The following is a 14,474-nucleotide window of genomic DNA, read 5'->3' on the forward strand; positions in this document are numbered from 1 at the left end:
CAAATCAAGCCCTATGCATGATGTATGGTGATGCTAGAAATAATCAAAATGAATAGAAAATACACCTTTTTTACCTCTCTGCAAACAGTTGCCTTACTTAGCCTCTCAGTATCACCAACACTATACAGGAATGTACCGCTAGCAAAGAACCACAGTGCAGTACAGACTGACTGCACAGTGGTCAGAGACTGGCTGCAGCGTGTGACCTTTATAATGTGTGGTTCCAGCAAACTGCATAGATACACTATGCTTTGCCTGCTGAACCGATATCTCTCCCACAGATAGGAGTCTGTCTGTATCAATGGGTTGGTCCTGTCCTGAAAGACCCTTGGGGCTGGTGGTGGTTGGAAGGCCCTCTGAACAATGTGGGCCTCCTCATCAACAGGATCCTCGATGAAGGGGCATGCCATTATTTCCTAATTTACTCTCTCTTGCTCTGTCTCTGTGCCTCTCTGGGTGTGTCCCTCTCCTTCTCTGGCTGTTGTCAGTTGACCTTAATTGGCTGTGAATTTGCTAGCCAATTGGAAACAGAGTGGGGTGGGGATGGGAGGGCAATCACATATTCATGTACAAATTTTTTTTTAATGCCTCAGTTTCATTTTATTATAGTTTTGTTTTTATTAAATTGATTTTGGCTTTACTGTTGTGTGTTTTTTTTTAAATTATCTTATTTTCTTACATTTTAATTTGTTTTTTAATAGTTAATTTTTTTATTAATTATGTTATATATTTTATGATCTACATATTATTTTATCATTACATGCAATGGCAGAACTGTCTTTTAGGTGTCTGTTCTTGTCCATTGAACATTGTTTGATCATAGATGAAGCTAATCCTCACCTTAATCCTGCTACGGACCAGGATTGCCCGGCAGCATAAATTACCATGGTTACTAGGCTGGGATTCAGGTTAACCACCTTGATGGAATGAGCTGTGGCTCAGGTTGATGGAACGGAAACCGGAGTTTATCTTGATGTATCAGGCTTAGCCAGAACCATGGTTTCCATGGTTACCAATGTGAGGCTAATCTTAGCCACTTTGATGGAACAGAACTCTGGCTCACATTAGCCAGACTTGGCCATTTAACCCTGTAAGACCCAGATATAGAAAAAAATGAGCATTTTTTTGACCTCTCAGATATTGTTTTAGGAGGCCTCTGATGTAGAAATCAAAGAGTTTTCAAAGTTTTTACATTTTAGTAAGTTTTTAGGGAAATGTTGTAAATTTGCAACGTTGGGCACAGTTGGGAGCAGAACTTCTGTGTTTGTACTCACTATGTTTGAACATTTAAGTATTCATTTGCAGGGTTGATTGCTTACTTAGCCCCATAACAGTATATATCATGAGTAATAATCACATAACAATCATAGTTTTATGAATAAGCATTTATAAATAAAAATATTGGAAAAAAATATATTTACAAAACTTTTTCCTCCGTCACTTTCAATGTGGTTTACTACATTCAAACAATACTGTCTGGCTGGCCTATTATGCTCTCTGCTTATCATACTAAAAGGAACACATGCATCCCCCCCAGAGCACTTACAGGTTCACATTCAAGACCATTCGCACCTGTCCCTGAACAATGCAACAGGCATTGGATCGTTAAATTCATGGGCTAAAGAGATACTGTTGGTCCACTGATCCCAATTAAGGTGATAAAAACCTTTGGATGATGGCAAATACATTCAGTTTCTTATTTTCATTTTCAAGACCATATCACATTACATACAATAACAGAAGGATGGCACACGGCGTGGCCAAAGTACAACCAATGTTACTCAAACAGAGGAAGAACGTTCTTTAGACAAAACACCCAGTTAACAGATGACTTTAGATGGACGGTTCAAATAATACTTTGGCTAATACCTTTCTCTGGAAGTCATTAAGCTTCATTCTGACATTCAAACTGAATATGAAACTCATGTCCCACACCATCATCATCATCGTCATCATCATCACAGAGGTTACAGATCCTCTGGTTTCTGTCCAGCCCGTCACATCTTCACTGACTTCAGGACTTCTGGTGTTATTTACTCTAAAGTTACAAACAGCCTTTTTTGTTTTCATGCCACAGATCCTTCTCCAGTTTAAACTCTTGTTTAAATATATATTATATACCACATGATGTCACACTGCTGAGCTCACTTTACCACTTTTGTATTAGCCTCTGTTCATCAGTTAGTTTGAACCAGCTGATGTTGTTACACTTTGGTGTAGCGATGGGCAAAGCAGTTCTTTAGATGTTACTGAATCACTAAAGGAACACATGCATCCCCCCAGAGCACTTACAGGTTCACATTCAAGACCATTCGCACCTGTCCCTGAACAATGCAACAGGCATCCCCCCAACAAATCCAGAACATTCAGAACCCGTTTTTCTATCTCCTAATGCTACAGACTGCTGCTTGGGCAACACTGAGAAAAATAGCTCAGGATCATTTAGAAGTTAAAAAACAAACAAAAAACTACAAAGATACAGGGAGTTTCAAATACTGCTATAGATGTTGGAGTTTCAAATACCCCATACAATTTATTCAGGTGTTTAATTATGGTCTAAGCTAAACTAAGTAAAAATTTAACAGAAAAGCACATTTAGAGCTTCGTTACAATGAATCATCGAATACTTTAAATTTCTACAACATTTTTTTCAATTTGTGACCATGTGAGAAGTGCAGTGACCTTATGTAATGTGTAAGGAAGCACAGGCTATTTTGACTACCACACTGACCCAACGTTGTCGAATTACAACATAGACATAACAAGCTATAAATCAAATTTGATGAATGTTTTCCAAAATAACTAAATATGTACATGTTCTAGACATTGTAATAAACACAAAAAAAAATATTTAAGGAATTTTACTGACTTTAATCCTGACAAATCCAGTCATGCAAAAAAAGGAGATGACCTCAACGGGAAGTTTGCAGGTAGAGTGAGCTCATGGCCAGATGACCAGACCAGACAATAGCATTGTGAGGACAAACAATAGGACCCATTAACTATGTAAATGTGGTCTTGAGAAAAAAAGGCCTTTTTTTAGAATTGTTAAAAGTGATGTTGTAAATTTGCAACAGTGGGTTTTACAGGGTTAAGGATGGATTTGCCTGTAGCCTGCTTGAATACCCCCCTGAAGGCAAACTTCTCCAAACAGCCATAAAACTCAGATTAACAACAAGATCATTCAACAAAAGTATAACATTCAGATCAGTATTAACTGTCAAGGTTCATGAACAAAATAATTATAAAGGATAAAGGATTAATTGATTTATTCCTGAGTAAATAATGTAAATAAAATAAATAAAGATGACGATATGGATCGATGTTTTCACTTTGCATCGATGTGATTGGATTGTCGATAGATCGACAGACAGATCGACAGATCGACAGATCGATAGATCGATAGATCGATAGATCGATAGATCGATAGATCGATAGATCGATAGATAGATAGAGAAGAGAAGAGAAGAGAAGAGAGAAAATTGAAATATTGTGGTTTTAGGAGCAGTTGAAGTTGCGAATAAGCACAGGCTGCCACACCCTGGTCTTTCAAGTCACTTTGTACAGGCTCTAGAGAGACGAAATGACTGATGTAGGTTAATCAGTGATCAGTCATATCATCTGACTTTGACACAGCAGAGTAAGATTACAAAGAAGCACATTTCCCAAAACACTGGTTTATTCCTTTGAAAACTTTGCTGAGCACTCCAAATATGAGACTTTGTAACTAGGGTCCTGGGATACTGGGGTCCATCCTGTACATTCCATATTACATTACATGATTTATGGTATCTAGTTCCTCTTCATTGTATGAGACAGACATGACACCTCCAGAGTGATCCAGTCCCTACCTACCATTCTGCATGCGATCTTTGGTTAACCAGATAGCCATGCCATCCCCATTCAAATTCTTCTTTCCCTGGCCATGGATTTTAAAGTGCACCTTAAGCTCCCAATCCCGCACGAAGAAAGGCTGGAAAGTAACAGAAATAAAGACAAGCAGGTTATTATTGTGCTATGCTATTTCTAGTATGTATTTGTCAATGGAATTGAGCAACAGACAAAAACTTGTGGAATTTTATAGAATCAGTAAATAAGGGTATGTGTAAGAGCTGCACAATAATGTAAAAATAACTGACATTACAATATTTTTTTGTCTGCGATGTATATTACAATATGGAATCTTCAGCAGATGACTTGAATAGCTCTGTTTGTAAATAATAAATCAGTCTGGAATTAGTGGTGTGATTTTGTATAGAAAAGGAAAACAATAACAGCAAAAGCTGAGAAATGACTTTTTACTTTGAAGACATTTTGGAGGGGGGAATTAAGTAGTTTAAAACACTGATTGACTCACCACAACACAGCTATATTCATATAACACTCTTCTATCAATCCAGGCTAAACTCAATGATCTAAATGTCATATTAATAATGCATGTTACCCTTAAAAAGAGCCTTGTTGTTGCAGCTCCCCTCCTGATCCTTTCTCATTTTCAGGTTGTGGTCGACTACTAGCAGGGCGTGCTTTGGTTGTTTATCAGACAGAATTCTCTTGTAGATTAAAACTAGTGTTAACGTTACCTTTACAGCCTTGTGACTGCGAACTGTAGGTGGGAGACCTCTGGTTTCTTAGGCTATTAGCTTTAACCTGCCTCTGTTCACTAGCTTTTACAGTCCAGCACCTCCGTGGTAAAGAATGATCAGGAGACGTGATAATGTTGCAAAAAACAGATGCTTTATATCTTCTGTGCAGCTAACACAAACAATGTCCTTCTTACAGTCATTAAACCAGAACTTGAGCTTATCTGGACACTTTCTGTTGACTGCTGTGGCTTTGGAAAAACGCGCGCTTCACTGTGTCTGTGGCACTTACCTGTCCAGTTACTGTACTTTTCTACACGCACACACACACGCAGGAAAGTCTCATTTTCCATAACAAACGTCACCAGACTATAGCCATTTTTACACAGGGATGGCGCTAAAGAGCTGCCTCCAAGTCCCTCCATCATGCTGCACCTTCAAAAGGTGTGACAATCCTGACATTTAACAGCGTCAGCCTCTAGTGTGACATAAAATACACGTTGGCAGCATTTTATAAACAATTACAATGACATAAAATGTCAATAATCATTTACCGTCTCTGTTATATGGCAGCTGATTTTATTCTCTGCTCCGAGGCATTTTCCCAATTTGCAGACATTTTTGGCTGTTTTTCTTCAAATTAGCTGCTAACATCTACTTTTTAAATCTCTTGCAGCAGGTTGCACGCATAACATGTTGTCAAAACGTCACACTTGTCCCATCCATGATCCCATCCTGCAGGCTGTCGTACTTATACAGACATCATTTCTGTGCTGTTACTACCTCTGTTCCCAGATAAGAGGCAAGACAACTCTGCCCCAACATTTTGCTATTGTACCCTTTATACTAGGGCTGCAGCTATTGATTCTTTTAGTAATCGAGTATTCTATTGATTATTCTGGCGATTAATCAAGTAATCGGATAAGAAGTACTGCATGTTTTTATTAGATTAATTTAGCTGTATTTAAGGACAATATATAATAAAGAAAATAAGAAAAGTCTCTGAAATAAGAGAAATGAGCAACACGTTTGTTTCCTTTTTTGAAAGTCAGAGCTGTCAACCAGTCCTGATTCAGTACGGGATGCAGTTTGTCCCGTATTTCTGTGGAAAGAGTTTAACGAGACATACTGCAGAAATATTAAATCCAGAGGAGAATGTCACATAACGGCAGGTCTGTCACTCAGTGTCATCGTTGCCATAATTACGGAGACTCAGCTCAGGACCACTGTTAGCCCACTCACTGACCCACTGACTGACTGATAAAGTTATCTGAAGGTCCCTTTACGCCCGGATATTAAACTTATGGAGCTTATGGATTCATAAAGCCTCACGTGCACTTATATCTCAGTCATTGTGCAGCTGGGTGCGCATGCACAAGCTTTGTTTACTCTCACACTGTGAGACACAAATTGATGCAGAAACACCCTTCAATCAGTTTGCATATCGATATCTGTGCCCATTTAGATCTGTCAGTTAAAAATACGGCAGAGAAGAAGTGCAGTTTTACAGACTGTCTTGCAGCAACATGGTTCTCCAACAGAACAGCTGTCATTACGCCATTACGCACGGCTGTGGCTATTAGTAGCGCCCGTGCCACTAATTCATCACATGTAGCCCTACCTGCAAACCATCATGGCAGTGATATTGCAATCTTCATTATACATGGATGCAAATAGGTGTATGGTCAAAAAAAGAGAGAGCTTGTCGAAGCAAAATTCTGAATATTAAAATACACGAACACTAATTTGGAAGAATATTGTGTATTCCAAAACAGATCAAATCCATTGAGCCATCATGGCCATCTTGCTAGAGGTCCAGATCTTTATACATTTCTTCATGCTCTTTACATTGAACAAAGCGGGTAGATTGGCCTACTACAAATAACATGTCAGTTTCAAACTAAGAGCCATCTGAATATCCTGGGGCAAGTGCCCTTAAGTGTTGGATAACAGTTTTACATCTGGATTGTATGATTAAAAAAAAAAAAAAAAAGAATAAATGAATGAATGAAAATCAAAGTATAGAAGTTGCATACGAGCCATTTTATTTTCACTGTAACAGTGCTGGTATGCTGAACAAGATCTGAATGATGAGTACATATTCCACACAGAATCTGAATCTGCACACTGCCTTTGAATCGTCCCCCTCTTGAAGTCTTTTAATCCTCTCTCTTTCTACAAATCTTTATTGTATTCTTTCCATATTTTGCCCACTTGTTACTAGGGGTGTGAAAAAATATCGATATTGCAATATATCGCGATACTCGGCCGCCCAATATAATATCGATTTTTCAGCTCCTAATATCGATTTTTTATGAATATAATGATTCATGTTTAATTTAGAGGCGCTGTGTGAATACAGTAGGACCTCCGCGCCTCCACTCTGGTAGATGGCGCGGAAGAGCCACTGCTGTGTGGCGCAGTGGCATTGCTGTAGTAGAGGCAGTCATAGCGGCTGAGGTAAACAGAAGCCAGCATGGCTAACACCATTACAACGCCTCCGCAGTTCAAAGCGAACATATGGGAACACTTTGGATTCCAAGTCAAAAAAGGAAGTAAAAGCAATGAGTTGGATAAAGAAAATGCCGTTTGCAAGCTTTGTCTCACTGCCGTGAAATAAATGCCGTTTGCAAGCTTTGTCTCACTGCCGTGAAATATTGTGGGAACACGACAAACTTGAGAACTCATCTAACAAGACACCACGCCGAAGTATTAGCACAGAAGCAGCCGCAAAAACATGTTCAGCCAAACCAAATTACGCTGGATAACTTCCTACCAGCAACTCACCGATGGTGCATTTTATTTGTAAGGATTGGCGGCCATATAGCGTGGTTGACAGTGCTGGTTTCAGGTGGATGCTACATACGCTGGAGCTGCGTTATAAGATTCCGCAACGCGCCCACATGCTGGACATAGTTGTGCCCAAGATGTATGAAGAGGTGAAGAAAGCCATGAAAACATCTCTTAACGCTGCACAGAGAGTTGCCCTAACGTGTGACGGCTGGACGTCCAGAGCCACCCAGTCATATGTTACCATAACGTCCCACCACATCTCTGACGACTGGGAAATGGTTACACATGTTTTGCAGACGCGTGCAATGCACAAGAGCCACACAGGCACTAACATCGCGGATTTACTGAAAAGGACAACGGAGGAATGGGCCATACAGGACAAGGACCCAGCAATAGTAACGGACAACGCATCCAACATGACCGTCGCTGCAGAACTAGCTGGTATGCTGCATTTTAAATGCTTCGCGCACACCCTCAATTTGGCTTCCCAGCGTGCACTGAAGTTGCCAGCCATCCAGCGCTTGCTGGGAAGAGTGAGGCGCATTACCAGCTTCTTCAAACGCAGCGCCATAGCCAGCCATGTATTAAAACAAAAACAGAAGCTGCTTAATCTGGAACAGCACAAACTTTAGACTGACGTTGTCACCAGATGGAATAGTGCGCATGACATGCTCCAGCGCTTTCTCGAGCAGCAGCCAGCTGTTACTGCTGCACTGCTCTCAAATGAGGTGAGGAAAAATGAAAAGGACATCAGCACTCTCAGTGAGGCCGACATAACGGCTGCAGAAGAAAAAGTCACTGCTATGAAGCCCATGAAGACTGCCACTGTCGCCATGAAGAAAGAGAAAACTCCAACATTGTCAGCAGTTGCACCTGTCCATGCCCAGCTGATTCAGCAACTCCAGGGGAGACCAGGTGACTCTAACATTATAAAAGAGATCAAACCTGCCATATGTCAGGATCTTGAGAAGAGGTACTTAGATGACCAGAGGGAGACTCTTCATATGTGTGCAGCTCTGGATCCCAGATTTAAGACTTTGCCTTTCCTGACTGAGGATGAACGCCAGGCCGTCTATGATAGAGTCATCACAGAGGCTGCAAGGACCCAGGGGCTGATTCAGGTAAGCTAAACTATGAGATTAAACATTAGACTGCTTTCACATATTCTTTCAATATTTTTAATGGAGAAGCCTCTGAAACAGTCAAATATTACAGAAATATTTTAAAAGCATAAATACTAAAAGTTTAATTTGCATAAATAAACACTGGTGAATGTTAGTAAACATTTATAATCCATGAACAACAGATTATGTCGGAATTTAATTGTCATTTATTGCATTTGGGTTTATATAATTTACTTAATTTAATGAGATGATGTTTTTCAGCAGAGCGAAGCTGGAGAGGATGAGACAGGGGAGCCAGAGACTCAGGCTGATGGAGAAGAGGAGGAAGATGAGGATGCAAGGCTGGGGGTGCCAGATGAGGAGGACGAAGGGAGCAGCCAAGGTCCTGAGGAGGAGGGGAGCTCTGCAGCACTGTCCACGTCTAAGAAGAGATCCAGGGATTCTTGTGGCCTTGCTGACCTTCTTGGTCAAACATATGCTTCAGGTCAGTGTAGGAAATTTAAAGGGGCCCTACTGTCAAAAATCAGTTTTACTTCTTATCCCTGCAGTTGAATATTTGAGCCTCACTGTGCAGAATAGTGTTTGTTCAGAGTCTGACACAAAACATTTTTCAGATTTTTCCACTCAAAGTGTAAAGTTTATTTATTCTCATTTAAAAATCCAGATTCCTCAGAGCAAAATAAAAAGTGTAATATGAAAAGTTTCATATTACACTTAAGTGTAATATTTGTCCAATATTCAAGTTACATACATGCACAAATCATGTTCTGAGGAGTCTGGATTATTTTTAAGTGAGCAGAACAAAGCTCATAATTCAGAATTGTGTGAATTCATAATTCACACAATTCTGAAAAGGCCTATAGTGCCAAACTCACACATATTTTATTCTGCACCATGAAACTCAAACATTAAACTGTAGGGAAAAAAGGACTTTGGGTGGTCTTAAAGAAATCACTATTTTTTGTGACACTGTTCCAGAGGCTGCAAAGAAGTTGAAGATGCCAGAGAACCAGGCACAAGGAGACTGCTCCCATGCCAATTGCAAAAGGGGCCAATCCACTGAACTGGTGGAAGGCACACGAGTGCGAGTATCCCCTCCTATCAAATCTTGCAAAGAGGTTTTTGTGCATCCCTGGGACAAGAATCCCCTCTGAGAGAGTTTTCTCGACCGCAGGGGACATTATCACTGCACAGAGGAGTGTACTCACCCCAGAGCACCTTGATCAGATTCTCTTCCTGAACAAATATCTAAAACAAAGGAAGTCAAGTACAAGTACTAGTCCTATCCATGTATCAGAATGTTTATGGTTTACTATTTGTAAACTATTACTATTTGTAGTTGTATTTATTGTTTACAAGAATACTACTATGTGCACTTTATTTTCCTTTTTCAGCCCAGTGTGTTCAGTGACATAGAGCACATATGTATGCGCATAGACATTTTATTTTCATATGATCTGTTTAGTTCAGTGTTCAAACAGTGACACAATAGGAGAAACAATATTTTCACTTATGTGCTTTGTGCATTGTCAGTAACTCAGGGTACTACATCCCTCATGTTTCAGTTACTGTGTGAGTTAGTTATATATACTGCAGGTTACAATGCTTTCAGTGTGTATTTCAGGGGAAAGAGAGTAATGGTTACTTTGAGACATTTACAGTAGTCTCAGCTGCAAGAAACTTGAGGCACTTTATTTTCCTTTTTCAGCCCAGTGTGTTCAGTGACACAGAGCACATATGTATGCGGTGCGCATAGACATTTTATTTTCATATGATCTGTTTAGTTCAGTGTTCAAACAGTGACACAATAGGAGAAACAATATTTTCACTTAAGTACTTTGTGCATTGTCAGTAACTCAGGGTACTACATCCCTCATGTTTCACTTACTGTGTGAGTTAGTTGTATATACTGCAGGTTACAATGCTTTCAGTGTGTATTTCAGGGAAAAGAGAGAGTAATGGTTACTTTGAGACATTTACAGTAGTCTCAGCTGCAAGAAACTTGAGGTACTTTATTTTATGATTTCAATTGCAGTGTGTAACACCACATTTATTTTCAATACTTTTTCAATGAAAAAGATTTGCATAAATTTGAACAATAAAATGCAACGGTTTTGAATCAAATAGTTTTGACTCAATTTGTCCTCTGAATAATCAATATCATCTGATGTACATATACTGCAACTTATGTTATCATCTCTATTTTTAATTTAAACTATGTAGAATATCGCAATATACTGTGATATCGTGATATATCGTGATACTATCGTATCGTGACCCAAGTATCGTGATACGTATCTTATCATGAGGTCCTTGCCAATACTCACCCCACTTGTTAGCGAAATAGTTAAAGAACCTCCATTAATCGCGCAATTTAAATGTGAAAAGTCTCATTGACTGACCGTCACCTGTGTGTATGTGGAGAAGGAGAGGGGCGGAGGGAGCGGAGCTGTGGAAACATCCTGCAGTCTGACATACTATCATGCGTTTAAATAACTTATCAGACAGATATATAGAGAGAAAGGCAACGTTTAGAGAGCAAGCCCAAATAAGCAACTCCACTTTAGAAACAAGCCCAAAAGAACCGCAACTACCAATATTTGTAAGCGACTTTACAAAAAAACAAGCTAGCCCAAAGTTGCGGCTATTAAGCGGACCTGGCAACCCTGCCCTACGCGTAGCCCTCTATGATCTTTGATCCAGCAGCACATCATCCAAATGAAAACAAGTGGTTCACGCTTGCGCAGCTGTTTTGCGCGCAGCACTGTCATCTGCTCATTTCATTTGTGTTAGTGGAATTATTAACCAGACTCTTCCATGTCCACGCCAGCTCTACAGCGGAAGTAACATAAGCAGGTTGGCTAACAGACATAAACATTTACGAGAAACTCAGTGCGCTGTATAGTTGTACTGGATTTAACGAAGCCAGTTATCGGATTATTCGAGTTACTCGAGGAATAGTTTCAGCCCTATTTTATACACAACGGTGAGGTGACGAGGCGGCAAATCAGCATAAAATTCCAGCCTTGAAGAGGCAGAGTAAAAAGGGCTTACTTCACATACACACATAACCTGTTTTAAAGGAGAAGGTTTGGCCGGTAAGATATGAAACATGCAAGCTTTTCTTTTGTATTGAGCAGCAAAAAGGTTGTTGCTTGACATGTTTGAGTTAATTTGCTTTAATCACACATCCTGCGACGTGACTATTGCACATGCATACATCACGATGTCTATGCTGAAACAATATATCGTTCAGCACCAATGTATTATATTGATAAAATGCTTAATAACTTCATATTGAATTCATGTTAAGTGGGCATGTTTAAGTGTTTACTATGCAGGAATTGTCAGTTACATTTTGTAAACAATGTCACAAGCGAAAGTGAAAGCCAACCCCAGATTCACTCCTGTTCGCTAAATTTGCGTTTCTTCTGTGCTGTGTCTGATTTTCATGGCTTCCTCCTGGATGCCTGCTACATACACCATCACACACTTCTAGTGAGTGACAAGTGAAGACTGAAAGTGATTTCTTTTGTTTGAGTCTACACGCTGTTTTTTTAGGTAAATCTTGCATCGTAGGCTGTAACTTTACTGTGTACTTTTCTGACAGTTTTAGAATAACTGTGTGAGAGTGGGGCAGGATGTGAGGGTGGAGGTATGGAATGTCTGGTAGTGATGTAGTGTAGGTGTGTTTGGAAGTTAACTGCAGCAGACTTACAACTCGACTCCACACAGCTCCCTGTCTGCTCTGCAGGTCTGGGGTCAGCCTCACATGGTCAGGTGTAACCATAGCAGTGCCCATCAGATCCCACTGTGAAGAACTAGAGAAACCCAACCCTGCAGAATAGAATATACCTTTTAGCTACAGCATAAACAACAGTACCTGCACTTTATAGGGAGCCCTCCAACTATTCTGTCAATTCTGTCAATGAACAATACAACATAACAGTTGTATTGAAATATGTTGGCGCCACCCTGGATGGTTAGGGTTAGGTCCAGGTTCAGCCAAGTGGAAAACACAAACGATGGGGAAACAGCCTTTGACACAACACCAGGGGTCCGTTTCACAAAGCAGGTTCAACAAACTCTGAGTCTAATCCTGAACTGTGAGTTGATCTACTCTGAGATAGGAAACTCTGAGTTTCCGGTTCCAGAACAGCTGATTTGAATCAGTTTAATCAACTCGGGAGTAGTTTCACCTGGAGTTAAGTGCGTGCACCACAACTATAAAAAGCCAGCATCAATGGAGCCCCGATTCGATGAGTCACCATGGCAACGGGGAAGAGGAGGGCTGCGTTTTTCACCCCACTAGAATTAGAAAACTTAATGCGCTCATACGGCAAGTTTGCACACGTTTTCAAAAAGAAGTGCAACACCGCTGCAGCTGCAAAAGAGAGGGAGACGGCGTGGGAGAACATTGCTGCTCGGGTCAATGCGTAAATTTAAATGTAGTCCTTTGCAATCACAATAATATTACAGGGGAAATTGCTTGAATGGTAGCCTATTAATTTATTTCATTTAGGTGCAATCCTGCGGGGGAGAAGCGCACTTGGCAGCAGCTTAGGATGAAATATAAAAACATTGTTCAAACAGGTAAGACCTCGGCATAATCTCATGGGGGTACCTCATTTTGATCATGTTTTACGTTGTAAAGTAAATATTAAGTGACTGTTTGTGCAGTTGTTTTATCCCCAACATAATGTTGTTTTCACACACATAAATGTCTTCTCATCTATATCATGTTCTGTTAAATAATTAAGCCTATTTAAACTAACACAGACTTCTACTCAGCCAACAGAAAGAAGGCAGATGCCCGTAAAATGAGCACACTACAGTTGCCTTACTCAAGTGCTCAGCATCTCCGACATTGTACAAAAAACTTCCATTTGCAAAGAAATGCAGCGCAACACACAATATCTGCTGGGATGTGAGAGCATGACTACGATTGGTAATGTTGCAAATGTAAGGACGGATTAGGTTGTGTATGTAGATGATGGACTGTGACGTGAAACAAAAAAGATAATTGTCTGGAAATGCTAGAACATCTATGACTGATAACCATCTCCCGACGAATATTTAATTCTCTGCGCAGTAATGCTGCACCTTCATCCACGGGATCGTTATCAAAAGGACATGCCATGTTAGTAAAAAAAGTCGCCACCTACTGTGCCTAATGGACTTCTAATATACTGACTCTGATTTTTTTAATGATTTTTTAAAATGACAGACGGCAGAACTAGGCTACGCCAAAACTCGCCTGCTGACTGAATGAATGAGGAAATCAAATGGAGTGCGTGGCTCTGAAAGAGGGCGGAGACAGAAAGAAACTTGAGGTTCATTGAGAAAAACCTGGTCCCGACCAGGTTAGGTTCATAGAGTCTGTTACTACGGTAACTGACCGAGAGCTTAAGTTACCTCTCTCTCTGAAACAGGCTAGTGTTACCCCTCTTTCTCTGGTTTGAGTTACCTCCCTTTTTGAAACAGAAAACTCAGAGTTTCCCTCATTTCAGGGTTAACAGACTCTGAGTTTTCACTAAACCTGCTTTGTGAAACGGACCCCTGCACAAAAGCAATAGCTCAAAAGGAGAGGTCGGTGTTTGTACACAAACCAGCACACACATAGCACTGGTAGGCAAAAGCATAATTCTCAAAACACAAAATATAGTGTGTCCAAAGCAGCGGGTGGACATGGCGAGTTGTCATGCTGCACTGATAAAAATGAACTGCAAACCAGCAAAAGGGTGATTGACCCATATCCTAAGAAAGCAACATGCAGTTGCTCATTGGCAAAACACAGGCAGCACCAACGGCAGGGTTCAACGCTAAGGTTTTTTTTTCACTTGCCCGGTTGGGCAAGTTGGTCAGAGATCTACTTGCCCGAAGTCAGTTTTTACTTGCCCTATAAAAATTGTTTAATTTAAGCGGCTATCAAATAACAAAGACTGCAGTTATTTTTACGTTATGTAATCTTTAT

General features: G+C 40.2%; 1 protein-coding gene across 1 annotated transcript in view; it reads right to left on the bottom strand.

Moving 5' to 3' along the window:
* Positions 1–14,474, bottom strand: part of LOC126393929 (VIP36-like protein) — a 53,835-nt gene that overhangs the window by 31,943 nt on the left and 7,418 nt on the right. The window contains exons 2-3 of the mRNA XM_050050376.1: positions 12,219–12,337; positions 3,856–3,973 (exon numbers count right to left, since the gene is read on the bottom strand). Coding sequence (XP_049906333.1) covers positions 3,856–3,973; positions 12,219–12,337 — 237 coding nt within the window. The remainder of the gene's footprint in view (positions 1–3,855; positions 3,974–12,218; positions 12,338–14,474) is intronic.

This window comes from Epinephelus moara, chromosome 8, assembly GCF_006386435.1.
Source record: "Epinephelus moara isolate mb chromosome 8, YSFRI_EMoa_1.0, whole genome shotgun sequence".
Lineage (NCBI taxonomy): Eukaryota > Metazoa > Chordata > Actinopteri > Perciformes > Serranidae > Epinephelus > Epinephelus moara.